General features: G+C 54.4%; 5 protein-coding genes across 5 annotated transcripts; all 5 read right to left on the bottom strand.

The window, feature by feature from the left end:
* Positions 1 to 78: 78 nt before the first annotated feature.
* Positions 79 to 1,052, bottom strand: PG997_008092 (uncharacterized protein; the record flags this gene model as incomplete). The annotated part of the gene is made up of 3 exons (XM_066812407.1): positions 79 to 579; positions 600 to 831; positions 916 to 1,052. 3 exons carry the CDS (start codon positions 1,050 to 1,052, stop codon positions 79 to 81), a joined length of 870 nt encoding a protein of 289 aa, XP_066667749.1.
* A 2,809-nt stretch (positions 1,053 to 3,861) lies between these two features.
* PG997_008091 (uncharacterized protein) lies at positions 3,862 to 4,464 on the bottom strand (the record flags this gene model as incomplete). Its single annotated transcript, XM_066812406.1, has 1 exon — positions 3,862 to 4,464. One exon carries the CDS (start codon positions 4,462 to 4,464, stop codon positions 3,862 to 3,864), a length of 603 nt encoding a protein of 200 aa, XP_066667748.1.
* A 134-nt stretch (positions 4,465 to 4,598) lies between these two features.
* Positions 4,599 to 5,042, bottom strand: PG997_008090 (uncharacterized protein; the record flags this gene model as incomplete). The annotated part of the gene is made up of 1 exon (XM_066812405.1): positions 4,599 to 5,042. One exon carries the CDS (start codon positions 5,040 to 5,042, stop codon positions 4,599 to 4,601), a length of 444 nt encoding a protein of 147 aa, XP_066667747.1.
* A 1,978-nt stretch (positions 5,043 to 7,020) lies between these two features.
* PG997_008089 (uncharacterized protein) lies at positions 7,021 to 11,309 on the bottom strand (the record flags this gene model as incomplete). The annotated part of the gene is made up of 2 exons (XM_066812404.1): positions 7,021 to 7,746; positions 7,809 to 11,309. 2 exons carry the CDS (start codon positions 11,307 to 11,309, stop codon positions 7,021 to 7,023), a joined length of 4,227 nt encoding a protein of 1,408 aa, XP_066667746.1.
* Positions 11,310 to 12,469: 1,160 nt separating this feature from the next.
* PG997_008088 (uncharacterized protein) lies at positions 12,470 to 13,551 on the bottom strand (the record flags this gene model as incomplete). Its single annotated transcript, XM_066812403.1, has 2 exons — positions 12,470 to 13,324; positions 13,408 to 13,551. 2 exons carry the CDS (start codon positions 13,549 to 13,551, stop codon positions 12,470 to 12,472), a joined length of 999 nt encoding a protein of 332 aa, XP_066667745.1.
* Between the last annotated feature and the right edge of the window lie 703 nt (positions 13,552 to 14,254).

Below are 14,254 nucleotides of genomic sequence, written 5' to 3'. Positions count from 1 at the left end.
CCCGTCATCTATATCCGAATCCCTATTCCGGGTGATGGTACATAACTAAAAAGATGGGAAACGATGTTTCATCCCCACTCAATCGATCCTCTTGGCGATACCCCAGCCGTTGCCGACTCCCTTCCCGTTCAACCCATACCCCAGGGGCGTCGCGCCGCCAAGGCCGCGGCCCCGCAGCCGCTTGGGCAGGACGACGCCGAAGAAGTAGACGGCGCTGCCGAGGACGCCGGCGGTGAAGGAGACGAGCCCGTAGAAGATGGTGCTGGCGTAGACGTGGCCGCCCATGCCGGCCCACTCGACCTTGCCCTCGGTCTTGGGCAGGGCCGGGGTCGGGAACCAGCGCACGCTGAGGGATAGGGGCAGCGGGTCGCCGATGACGAGCCGCTTAGTCTGGCTGCCGTCCATGTGGCTGAGCGGGCTGGTGCTGTAGGCGATGCCGGAGTCGAGCACGCCCGAGTCGTGCGGGTGGACGTGGTGCTTGGGCGTCGAATGCAGCAGCACGTTGAGGTGGGTGCTGATGTGCAGGTGGCTCTTTTGCAGCGTGCCGGCCAGCGCGAACACGAGGGGGATGTACTCTTGCTTGTAGGGGCCTCGCCGACGGCCTCGATGTGCGGCTGGGGCCGCGCGGGCAGGCGGCAGGCTAAGGGGGCGTCGCTGTGGATATAGAACTCGAGCAGGTGGAAGAAGGGGTCGTCGATCATGGCGACGGTGCAGTTGACCTCGGACTCGGTGCCGTAGTGGAACTCGAGCGGCTTGGACGTCTCGTTGCAGACGGGGAAGGGGATCCACTGGATCTCGTCGTGGACATCTTGGATGTGCTCGCCCGTTTCTCTGCGGAACGTCGCGAAGGAGAGTGTCAGTGGTTTTTGCTATGTCAGAGTAGAGGACAATCGCAAACTACATGTAGGTACGTACGTGCTGCGGTTCATACACGAGACGGGAATGGGTGCGCCATAGTGGTAGGCGGGCAGGACACCCTCGCGCAGGGTGGCTGTCGCAAAGTCCACCATCAACACCAGAGCGCCGACGAGCGCTTGGGAGACGGACGGCATGGCGGGCGGGATCAACTGTCAATTGTCGGCCAATTGCTCCTCGGGGAACCGTGCAGGATAAAAAGATATATGCCTTGCCCTTACGTCCAAAGGTGGCACATGTCTAGTTGCGCAATTGTGGTTCGGGGGCATGCAGATGGTGTTCGCTTGCCTGCCGGTGCAGTTGGCGATGGTGTCCAAAAATATTAATATTAGTAAAAGTAAAACAAATAACTCGCCCAGCGGGAGCTTAGAGCTTAGAGCTTAGGGGGAGGTGGAAGGCTGAAAGGTCCGTGGGAATTCGGGGTTCGACAGGGAGCTTCCCCCAAGATGGAATTGTTGCTCTGGACAGCCTGGTCCTTTCAGAAGGCTCGCTCAAGCTGGGCCAAGCTATCGACTGCTAACGGCGGGGATTTTTCTAGTGGCCAATCGGTCTACCTAGCCTCCAGCGCAACCAAGCCTAACCGCCCAAGTAATCTAGGCGCAACGCAGTAGGGACCTCACCATTGGTTGAACGTCACTTCCACAGCTCAATACTAACTTGCCTACCTACTTACCATGATCAAGACGATCTACCAACTTGACAAAACACATCAACTACTGTCGACGGCCTACAAGTGAGAGTGAAATAAGCTACCGTCATATTGACGCAGCCGTTTTGCTGTCATCTTACCAAGTTGCTATGCCTATTCATTGCGCCCCGTTTCGCTGCGCATCTCAATCTCTCCATGAGTACGAGAACCAGCTTTGCTCGAGTGCGAAGAACCCGCACATGGGAGTTCCCCTGCGCCGCCATGCTCCGTGGCAGGAAGCAGTTCTTCTTTGAGGCCGAACCGCCTACCAGCCAAGATTCGGCACCTCTTTCCAGGTCTTCAAGCACGCGGTTCATCTTCAAGTTGCCGCCGGCGAGGCAGGTACTGTCCCGGATGACGCCGACGAGGGCCTGTTCTCACCCTGAGAATTTCCTAGAGCAACGGCCAGCAAGCTTTTCTAGAAACAAACGAGTTATTCGATGCTTCTCAAGTCGAGCTCACAGGAATGCTCTTGGGCTATGCCAAGATGGTCCGAGAAAGGCTGCGAATCGTCTCCCGCCTGATTGATTTTCATGATGCAATGGTAGAGTTTTAACCACCATCAACAACCCAGAGGATCATGACAAGCGACAGCTCTTGCAAGCCTAAAGAGGCAAAAAGCGCGGCTGGCCGGGACGAAGGGGGTTTTTGGGTAAACATGCCGTCACGGGTATCAACAACCATATCGTTTGCCAAGGTCGTCATATCGTATCGCACAAGCCCAACAGCAACTATCGCGGAATTGGCCTAAAATGGACTTTCTACCAGTAACAACGTGAATTCTGACGCGCACAGATTCGTAGAATATACCGTCCATCCTAGGCGGGAAGTTACCTCGCCTTTCCCTCCGGTCGGTTTCGAGCCAGCCCCGATGCTCGTCCCATTCAAGTTGACATATGCCGGCCTCGTATGTAAGTTGCCTGCCTGCCTACCCTCCTTGGTCTGATCGTGAGCCAAGAGAGTCGAGACCCGAGACTCACAACCCTCTTTCCTGCTAGCCTCTAGCTTGATCTCGTCAGCAAGGGAGAGTTCACTGTGTTGTCTCGGCCACCCCTGTTTTGTTTCGTCCCAACTTCCCTAACCCTTCCCCCACCGAATAAACATGCCGTCTTTAAGCCACCCGCCTGTCAAGCTGAAGGTGAAGATCTCGTTGTCCCCAAACCCCATTGCAGACTTTGGCGCATCCCAATTACTTGGGACAGCATGTGACACACTAGGTATCTCTATCTGGGGGCTTTATCTCTCAACACGGATATCTCACAGGCATCTGTGCCACGGTTCCAGCCCCTGGAAGATATGCACCCCGAAAGCTTCAGGCGTCCAGTAGACGTGGCGACTTGCCTATATATACCACGAGCTTGCGAACAGGCTCGTATCCCGCCTACCATTCGGTAGGTGGCTTCGCCTCGATGCCAAGGGATAGACGCAAGCGTCTTCTTGAACAGAATTTGCGCTTGTGTCGCGGCTGAGAATCCCCTAGTGCTTACTCGGATACGTGAATCCGGGTTCTGCCGCCCTCCTGGTAGCTCATCGCTCTGCACCCTTTTCTGCAGCTTCGCATGCGGCCCTAGAAGTCTAAAAGCTAGGCTGGAGAGAAGCAGCGGCGGACAGGCTAAGAACCATCATATATATGTGAATACCACACACGATCAAATACTGCATTTATCCACATCTCATACGTCTGTGACGCCAACTTCACAGTTCTCACGAAGTCATCTTTTTGGCGAAGATCTTTCTTCATTTTCTATGTGATTACCTCATTACCCAGCCAGTATCTGCCACTGGCTTTCATCCCATTGCAACTCGGATGGTTTCCCGGTCCCTCGCCGGTACAGACCGCGGGTATCCTGACGAACACAATCCGTCTCCCCATCCTTGCCTCTTGACCTCAGCAACATCATTACAGGCCCCCAGATCCCTCCCATTATATATACAATAACTCAATTCGTGCTGCAGCAACCGATAATAATTGTGGTGCTGCTTGGTATCGTTTTCCAACCTAAACGCCATACTTCAATTCAGATAATTCAACAACGCCGATACCCATACATCATGGACCCTATGCTCATGGAACTCCTGTATTACTTCCGATACTCCATTCGGAAGCACGTTTCGTTCTTCGACCAAAAGGCCGAGAGGGAAGAAGGGAGGGAGGAGGGATTGGATGACAATGACGAGAACTGCTCCCCCTGCCCCTCACCTCAGCGGCCCCAGCAGAGACCAGCTTCCTATGGCACCATGTCCGACGTGACGACTGATCAGTGTCGGTGGCCCCGGCCGAACCAGCTGGAGGGCCAGCCGCCGCCTGCCCGTCGCGACTCGGTGGACTCGGCCTCGTCGGCGTCGTAGTAGCCCTGGGGGATCTGGGCAACATTGAAGTCTTCGAATTTGTCCCAGTACTCCTGGAAGCTTTGTTCTTGCTCCTGCTGCTGTTGCGCTGGCTCCTGTGCCTGGGCGTCTTCCTCTGTCGATGTTTTTGCGTCTTGGGCGCCGGACGACAAGCTGCTGTTCGGCTGGGGGTTCATGAAGGGAAGAACTGCCCGATCGGTGGTGGCGGCCTGGTGGAAGTCGTCGAGGTACACATTCGTTTTGGACGACACGGGAGATGAGGCAATGTCCTCGTTGTCGTTGCTGGTTTGAGGCTGGCGGAGGCCGTTCCAGTGACCAGTGCGGGATGATTCTAGCTGTTGGAGGATCTGTTTGCGATGGGCTCTGCTGAGAGGGTGGGGAGAAGGGGCCCGGCTTCTACTGGTGGACGACGACGATGAGGAGGAGGAAAATGATGATGACGAAGATGACCCGTTCCTCTTGGATTGCTTCTGGTTGGTGGGCCGCAGTGGGGGAAGCGTCCTGTGGGCCATCTCCTCAGGGCCGGGGAAGCTGATCAGGCGACGGCTTCTAGGGTAGGGCGAAGGGGCTCGGCTTCTATCGCCGCTGCTGGATACCGATGATGATGATGATGGGGACTTGGACTGCTTCTGATTGGTGGGAAGGTTCACGAGGGAAGAGCCAGGAGAAGCAGTCTTGCAAGGCAGGTCCTGGGGGGAGGGAACGTGACCAGGCCTTGACTTTGTCCCTCGCCGGCGGGAGAGAGGGATCGGCTTCGGACGACACTGCCCGCACCGTCCGCCTCGCGGGTGGTGGTACGGCCCCGGACCTCAGGGTAGGGCGAGGGAGCCCGGCTTCCCTCACGGTTGCCGTTCATCTGGTTGGTGGGCTGGCCCCGGGGAAGGGAGGGATCCGAAGCCGTTTTGTGGGGCAGCGAGTCGGATTGAGAGAAGCGGATATGGCGGCTTTCAACACGGTGACTGATGCGAATGGTGTATTCGAATCCGTTGACGTTGGATCTGATCATGGTTTGAGTGGCGTCCTCCTCAGTGTTACGGTCCTTCTTGGAGCCGGAACGGCCTTCAGATCTGGTAGGGAACATAGGAAACATCTTGAGTGATGGGTGTGTGGGCGGTGATGATGATGCGTATGACGCGTATGGCGGTGGTGGTAGCAGAGTGCTGGACTGTACAGACAGATTGGCGACAGTAATTGAAAGCTCAAGTTTCGGTAGATGTGGGTGGACTCTTCAGTGTATGTTCGTATGGTTGGTTGTATAAGATGGAATGTCAGAAGTTCAGGACGGGGAGCGGGCAGGAGTTTATAAGTGCCTCGAAAAAGAAGGTTTGGGCATATCGGGGGTTCATACTGTATAGCCAGCGTCAGGAGTCACCGGGGAAAGCTCTCGTATGAAGAAGCTCGGGCAGGGCAGCGCAGTTAAAGTAATTCGGGAATTTATAGTTGGCGACAGACCCGGGACTATAGCGATTATTGGCAGTGCAGATGCAACAGTCCTTTTGGTTTCTTGGGGGCGCTCGAGGGGGCATAATATATTGTTACGGCTGGACTTGGCGATGCGGCCTGTTCTTGGTCATTTTACGTAACATGGCAGTTGGCTCTCGCCTGGCACCAGCAGCCAGGGAATTATGATTCATTCTCACGCGGTGGATTCCATTACGCTCTTTCAATGGCCCGCGTCCAATAGAGGTCCTGATAAATTACAGATCTTCAACAATATGCCCAGATGACGGGCTGTTGCCATCACAACGCATAGTCTTGGCGAGGGTATCTTTCATCTAAGTGGCGATGCCGTGCCACCCGCCATATACTGCTTCTTCCGATTCCATTGGGGAGAAAGGGGAGGAATTATGTGAAGTGCTCGGACACAATTGGAGTGCTTGCTGCTGCCACATCAACACCTATGTTCGTCACCCCCTTTTTAAGCTATACTCGTATTCACCACGATTCAACGTCCCGAAACTCTATTACTATAGAGTCTGCCCTCTACCACTTCCTTTGGCCTCCATTTACAAGAAAAATAAAGATAGAGAGGGAAAAGAAGGCAGACAGTATTCAAGCAATTCTCAAAATTTTGTTCTAGGCTGGAGTGATATCCCTCAATTGAATGAATTTCATCAAGTCTCTTGCAATGAGTGATCTGGATGAACAGCAAGTAGCCGTTGTAGTAAAGGAGAAGAAGAAAAGAGGGAACGGGGGGACTGGCCTGGAAGTACTGAATATGAACGACCCGGCCTGCACAATATAAAAAGACTCAAATGATATACGTAGAAGACCAGTAACGCCCCGTTCCAGTTGGTTCTCAAAGCATAATGTGACGGTTAGGGCCAGTTTCTGGGAAGACATGGACCATATGTTGTGTCTACAGGTGGGAAAGTGTGCGAGGAAAAGAAAAAAACGGTTCAACGGTTCTATGTAGAAGGACCCGGGAGATAGACAGGGAAGTAAGTAGCCTACAATCACAGGTCGAGTTCGAGAACTGTTGGCAGTTCACACTCCCAAGAGAAAAGGGGTGGCAGCCTCATCACGAAGACCACCAAGCACTGAGAGAGCGAGCCATGAGTAAGTCAATGACAGGACGTACACTCGCTCACTAGTGCCATACAGTCGATTACATGTACACACAGACACCACACAAACAGCGAGATACAGACATGCATACTTGATATATAGGCCACATGCATTATTAATCGTGCCTCCCATGCGCCGCCCTCTTGATGAAAAACGCCTCAAGCACCGGTTCTTTATGCCCATCTCGCTCTTTCTTTTCGGTACTGCGGTGTAGCCAACGGGGAAACACCATCTCGGGAAGCCTACATTGCATCAGAATAATAAAACTACATTTCTCCATCCACCCTCTTTTGTTGTGCCACCTCTGCGGAAAATAAAAGCCCGGCATCCTGTCTCAACCTTTCTTCAGAAGCCAGAGCACATTCCGTCTGCTTCGATGGTGTCGTAGTCGGAGGCTATATCGTGATATTCTTCATCCCCAGGTACCACCACTGTCTGAGCCCTGGTATACTAGTTGCACCTCTCGCCACAACCCTTTCTCTTTGCTTTCTTTATCTGTATCATAGGAAGCCCATGCTGCCTCGGAAGCTGCCACCGAGGCCGACCGCTCCATCTGTCGACCTCTTCAGGTCACGGACTTGTCGCACAAGCTCGGGCATCTCCAGACCACCCTCGTTGTTACCGCGTGCGGTCCGGATCCAGGCATCGCATTCGGATACCAAAGCAGAAACCCACTCCGGAAGACTTTGTTCCGGTCGGCCGGTGCGGGCCAGCTCCCTCATCCACACGCGGACGGCATACACGATCCACTCCACCACCCGCGAAAGCATGGCTCCCCGGAAGGGGATCTCTTGCGACTCGAACATCCGCTCCAGACAGCGTGTCACCAGATCGTGACTAACTCCAAGCCCCAGGAACACCATGATGGGCCAGTTGGGATCTGCGTTCATGCGGCCATCCTGGGCATTATCCACGGCGTAGCGGCACAAATCGGGAAGGAGCTGGGGCACCGGGAAGATGAACGAATCATTCGAGGCTCGGTGGCATACTTCGCGGATGACACCAATGATCTTCTCGTACGGTTGAGGTGGCGGCTCGGGCACAGCGCCTCTAGCGTTGCGCACCGCGTGGAAGGCTTCCCACTCGCCTGCGACCTCATTGTGCGTCCGCTCGATCAGGGCGCCCCACGTCTGCAAGATGGTGGTGGCATTGCGGAAGTCCGCGGCGTGGAATATCAGCAGTGCCAGATCGTGGTATTCGGCTTGGTCGGCGTAATCATTAAAAAGCTGTAGCACATCAGTCAGTATCGTCGGAACCGTGAAGGAGCGAGCAAGGAGCAGAAACTTACTTCAGACAAGCCTTGAATAGGGCCATCCAGCTGATCGGTGATCTCGGGGATCTTCTCAGCAGGTATGCGGGGGTCCGTCTGAAGGCGCTCAAGTAGCGTGTCCTGGATATGGGCCACTTCGAGTAGCTCAGTCACCGTGTGATGAAGCATCTGCATATCTTGCCGGCTAATACCAGGGGTCATGACACTAGCATTGGTCTTCGCCAGACTGAGCAGATTGAGCCGATCCTTGATGGAGATCGGGAATTCAGATTGCGCCAGGTCGGCTTGCACTTTGGCAGCCTCGAAGTAGCGGGCCCGCGCTGTATAATATCGGCAGAGCAGCTCCGCGTGGCGGAACTCGCTAACGGCCAGGCGTTGTAGGAATGTGACCACGTGTGGCGACTCAACGTTGAGCAAGCGCTCGGTCCACCCCTGCTGTACATACCAGTCGTACAAATCGAAGTGGAACACCTCGTCTGGCGCGCTGTTCACCACCTCATAGGCCTCGTCGCGTTTGGTGGCGATCAATGTCCTCTTGCCGTCAACCATCTCGGGTTCCCTGCTTGAAGCGGCATCCAGGTTCTGGAGAACATGCTGAATCAGCTCGTAGCAGCGTTTGCGCTCCAGGAACGTCCTTTCTCTCGGATCGTTGGCAGGCTTGTTGTCATTGAACCAAGACAAAGCCGTGTTTCCGCGGTCCTTCTCTTGGGCCACAGTCAAACACAGCTGAATGGCGCCGGCGTAGTATCTCAGGTCAATATACTGACCAACGACGTTATCGAGGTTCGCCTGGCCGAGACTTCCTGCGACCTTCTGGAACAGCCTCAAACTCTCGGCAAGAAGGGTGCGAGAGGTATTGGGGTTCAGCGCGGCGTCCGACGCGCGCTGCAGTTGCTCCTGCGCGCGGAAGATGACGACATCATCTGGGCTACAGAAGCTGCCGCAACGCCGTCGCAGAGCATCGGCTACCGTCTCCACATTCGCTCCGCTCTCGATGTTTCGATTCACGATGGCTTTAACCAGCACCTTCGCCAGATCCTTCCCGGCAGTTTGGGAGAAAAGGCGCTCGAAAGTAAGCTCGCGAAGTTGTTGGCGAGAAGTCTCGTCCAGGCGGGAGTAAATGTCCGTGACGCGCTCATCAAACAGCATAATGACAAAGGAGATCCCTTCGGAAATGCCTGCCATCAGGACCTGCAGAGCATGCATAGCTTGGTGCTCTCCCTGGAAAGCGACCTCCTCTGCCCTGCTGCCGGCCCGCGCCAAGTCGGAAGGTCCAGAAAGTCCTTGAATGAGGCCCCTGTTGTTGTCGAGGAATGACCTGAGTCGCTCCAGGTGCTCCTGAATGGTAGCCAGCTTGGTATTGGGGATTGTCGACGTGATAGCAAGAGCACCGGCCGCATCTGTCCCAAGAGAGATGACCGGAGATCTCCATAGCGATCGAATAAGACGGCTCAGGTACAGGCTGAGAGCCGCGTGCCGGGACGAGGGCCGGACAGATTCAACCGTAGGCGCTTGGCCATCCTGCTCAGGAAGCATGGGGTTGCCACCAAAGTTGACAAAAGCCTGTCTCGCGCGATCCTCAATAGTCTGGTCAATAGCACTTCGTCCAGCACCCATACGTTGATCGGCTGAGCCCTGGCCGCAAGCTACCGCCAATGCCGCCGTGACAGACTCGACACGGCCATATAGGGTCTGGAACTTGTTGAACTGATCCTTCAATCCCTCATCGCCGACGGTCGTTCTGATGGATGCAGAGAAGATGTCGATTAGTCGCCTCCTGCGTATAACTATTACGCCGGTGTTGGTCAGAATCGCGAACTCGCTGGTAGGACAATCGAACTGGACAGCCAGCTCATTCCCGAATCCCGTGGGCTGTTCTGTCGCGCCAAATGGCTTGCTGATCAGGCCAATGTCCTCGGCCTTGCTGTTTATTTCTATCCAGTTCGCCTGCTCATAATTCCTCAGGTTTTGTACGTGGCTCGTGTTCTTGATACGGCCCGTATCCGGAGCCGACGCAAACACCACGTCGTTCTCGCCCATGTTTTCCTTATGAACAAATGCGATGAAATAACCTGGCGCGTATCGTATAGCCTTGCGAGTGAGAGCCAACGACCGAGAGCTGACATCGATGTAATCGCTAGGTCCGCCGTAGGGATCGCGGGGGCGCGCTTGGCGGCTTTGTGTAGGCGGAGGAAATTTAATTGACTGGAGCTGCATGCTTTGGGGAGCTTGCGCCGCAGAGCCCGAGGAAACGTATCTATTACGCGTAGCACTGAGGTAAAGGCGGCATCCTGTATTAGTGACGGCCATGAGATGCACCTTGGAGTCCTCGGTAGACGTAATGGGGGATATGGCAACAATATCCATTCGATCGCTTAGTAAGGGCGAGTGACTGGTGAGCATGTGAGAAACGTCACGCAAACAGTCGTTCTTGGTTTTCTCGATGACTTTGGTCAATCTGTCAGCTCCCTCCATGTGGTAGGTGCGGATGGTCGAGTTGCTGGAGAGGGAGTACAGCAAATTCCTTGTGTCGTCAATCACTATATCAACAATGTACTCATGTGATTTGCCGCCCCAGATGACCGATGGAGGACGAGGCACGACTGATGTCCACCCGGGCGAGGAGTGGTTGATCTTGCCAGTCCTACTGGAGAACCATTTCTCCTCCTGCTGGTAGTAAAGTTCGTAGATATCCGGTTCCGATTGGCCCGCGTAGAAGATGCGGCCATTGGCAGCCGCGGCGATAACGCGAGCCTCAGTGCCTCGAAGCGGCAGCGTCATCTTCGTCTGGTACAGAGTGACACTGCTGGCACCGTTTGGCTGAATGTCGGCTGCCACGCCGAGAAGAAACATCTCTTGAACTGTCGAGACCACCAACATGTAGTTAATTTCCTGAACAAACACGCCTGGCTTGGGAGCCACCAGCTTGACTGCCGTGATACTGTGTGGGTTATCTTCGTAGCCGATGAGTTCGGGATTCGGGTGGGTGTAGTCCCATAGGTAAAGGCTGTTATCGACGGTAACCCACGCGTAGTTGAGCTCACCGAAGAGACCCATCATGGTCGAGACCTCAGCCGTGTTGTATTGCTCGAAAACGCGCTGGGGAATCTCGTAGACTTGGGACTCGGCAAAAGGCGCCCAAGCCGAGTCGTAACTGGGCATATCATATTCGGAGGATACTTGTCGACAGTAGGAGTCGAGCTCGGGGTAAGCTTCGTCCTGCGCGAGCGCAGTGTTGATGTATGTTGCAGCTTTAGAAAGAGGCGACTGAGGTGGGCGTGGCGGCGCGATTTGGGCTACTCCATTGGCCATGGGCGTAAGAGCTTGTCCAGCTTGTAACTGTTCATCTGGTCCTTGAGGACCGAGTTCTTGTTGCATGGGCGCGTCGAAGGTTTGGCCAGCGGCTTCCTCGCCAAAGAGACGTCTCCGAACAGGGTCATTTTGAGCAGCAAATCTCCGTGCCAGGGCCGGCGTATGCATGAAAGCGCCCGGGATGGGGCGCATTGGTGTTGCTTGCATGTTGAAGGGATTGTTCTGGGGTCGCTCGATGACGGGCTTCGAAGAGGACGACGATGGAGATGGTAGGTATTTAAGGACAATAGCCGTTTATCTGCAGCGGCCTGCAGACAAAACGAAGGGTGTAGTCAATGCCACTTGAAGCCGGCGAGGCACCAGGTTCGGCGACAGACTACCAGGGCATCAATGGCAATCGTCGGAGCTCGCTGCAGGCGTCGGGTTCAGGAGTGCGAGTGCGTGCGCGTGCAGGTGGGCAAGTGCTGGCAGATGAAGGAATCGGGGTCGAAATGTTTGCTTCCCTTTGGAGATGGAGGGTCGCGTTGCTTGGGGGAAAAATGCAATTGTGTTGCAACGTAGATGCTTGTGAATCGTGACGATGTTTATGTGGACTTGGCCGGAGCATCGCTCAATTCTTTCTGCCTTCAATCCTTTGCCCGGGCCCGTGTCGCGCGTTCATTCGTACCTTACTTTTTATGAGAAGGCTGGAAATTTTTAGGGCGATCGGCTGGAGCTCTCGAAAGCTTGGGCGCGCTTCCTGCCAATAGAAAAGCCCTGCGGACAAGCTCCCAGCTGCTTCTCGCGACAAATGCACGCTAGGCCCGATGCAGCAGTATCGGCATCTGCATGTACATAGCATAAACACCTGCCTCCCTTAAGTACCTAAGGTAAGCAGGAGTCCCGTCTCTGAATTATTCCATTGATAGGTATGGAGTAGACAAGGCAAAGATGATTGTTTATACCTGGATAGTAGCTTGAGCTCTTGTATAGCTAATGTTGTCTCCTGCTGCTTCAGATGTTTATTCGGTTATCCAGGAACTCTTCCAGCTACTCCAGTGGCCTATTCCAGTGTCACTGATTCCATTCTACTGGAATAACCATTGTACGTCACTGGGGCTTGAATCATAATAATAATCAGGTGGAATAATTAGATGGAATGAACACCTGCAAATCACGTTGTGACATGCACAATTCAAAGGGCTGATTAACTGATTGGTTAATTGGGTTATTCATTGATTAGTTGAGCTAGTAATTAGGCCTTGGGCATCTTGTATATACTACCAATAGCTGCATTTCGAAGTGCACAACACCTCTCCGCATTCCATTGCCAGGTTCCCCGTCTCTCGACTGGTTTCCTTATAAACGAAACCTCATCCGAGGGTCCTCTACTGCTTCCTGGCCTCTCTGGCAGCCTTCTTTAGGGCTCGGTTACGGATGTCCACGTGCATCTTCAGGTTGTAGGACCGGAGGATCCTGCTGCCTGTGCCCAGGAACGTCTCGGCAGCCCAGCCCATCAAGGCGTGGCTCCAGAAGGGCGTGTAGGTATCAGGCATGGCCTGCCAGGTGCCAGTGCCGATCTTGCCCAGGGCAGAGCGGACAAAGGCGCGGGCACTAGGGATGAGGGCGCTCGTGCGGCGGACCTTGGACATGGCAGTGGTGACGAGGTAAGAGAGGCAGAGCTGGACATCGACGTTGCTGGACTTGAGCTCGGCCGCCAGAGAAGAGGACCACTGCTGGAGGAAGGCCTTGGAACCGGAGTAAGTAGCCAGGTAGGGAGTGGGCGCCCAGCCACCGAAGGAGCCCATGGTCAGAATGAGACCGCGCTTGCGCTGCTGCATGCCGGGGGCAACAATCTGGGTGACCTTCAGGGTTCCCATGCAGTTGATAGTGATGATGTCCTGCAACTCCTTCTTATCGGTCAAGACGAACGGCGTGGGGATGCTGTGGGACTGGCCGACGTTGTTGATCAGGATGGCGACATCGAGATCCCGCACCAGCTCGGTCAGGCGCTCGTAGTCGGAGTCGTTGTCGCCGCTGAAGTCCATGGCCAGGATCTTGGTCTGGATGTGGGTGAACTTGTGCTCGAGCTCCTTGGAGAGGTCCTGGAGCTTGGACTGGGTTCGGGAGACGAGGACGAGGTTGAAGCCCTTAGCTGCAAGCTGGCTGGCGAATTCCTTGCCGAGGCCGTCCGAGGCGCCGGTGACAACGGCCCAGGTGCCCTTCTTTCCATACTTGCGCAACTGCAAACGAGGACAACAGTTAGATACAGGTCAAAAAGGGGCGCAATAGACCATTTCAATTGGGCATTGTGTCGTCGACTTACGTTGGTGCCGCTGAGGACAAAAACATTGAGGAAGAACTGCAGGTAGCTCAACGCCTTGGAGCCCAGGAATAGAGCACCAATACCAGCGAAACCCAACAGGATCGACTGCGGGACAACGCTCAGAACATCGTTCATGTTGGCCATATTGAGAATACTCGACGCCTGGAGATGGGACGGGTTCGTTATGTCAACCAATTGAGGCTATCTGACGAGAGATGGACGAGTGGAGGGGACCCTTCAGTTTGACAGGAAAATGTCAAGGTGGTGGTGTCTAATACTTTGACATGGCACATGGAAAAGTTGCCGGGATTTGTTGAGTTTGTGGACGTGGACCCCACGCGGCCGGGAACTACCCAGCTGTGCGTCATTGGAAAATCAAATTGCTGTCTCATTGGTTGACGCTCTTGCCATGCGCCTGGGCGGGCTAGTAGGTCCTCCATTGCACTCTGCGCTTCACATAACCTTTGGGATACTTTCTCAATTACGGTGACCACCTGGCAATCACTATGTCTCTGAGTGAATAGTACGAGAGATTAGGCGTATCAATCAAGTGAACTCAAAGCTGGCATTGAACCGTTGATAGCTCTATAACATGGATCAAGGGTACACGTGTGAACATTGGGACCAGCTTTCACAGCACCTTCATCATGTCTTGATCTGAACTCGAAACATCTGGATCAGAGAAAACGAAACAAAACAAAATCGGACTGGGCAGGGTATACATCTCATGTATAAAGAAACAAAAGGGTCCTCTTCTGACCTCCATAGTCTGTAGGTAACCTAGTAAGTGACCCGACAATTATCAGCATAAAGCCAGCTCATAATCCATTCCATCATCAACGAGTAG

The sequence above is a fragment of the Apiospora hydei genome (genome assembly GCF_038363865.1).
Source record: "Apiospora hydei strain CBS 114990 chromosome Unknown utg000006l_segment0_segment0, whole genome shotgun sequence".
Lineage (NCBI taxonomy): Eukaryota > Fungi > Ascomycota > Sordariomycetes > Amphisphaeriales > Apiosporaceae > Apiospora > Apiospora hydei.
The sequence above is the reverse complement of the archived record's forward strand: the minus strand, read 5'-3'. Positions and strand labels throughout refer to the sequence as shown.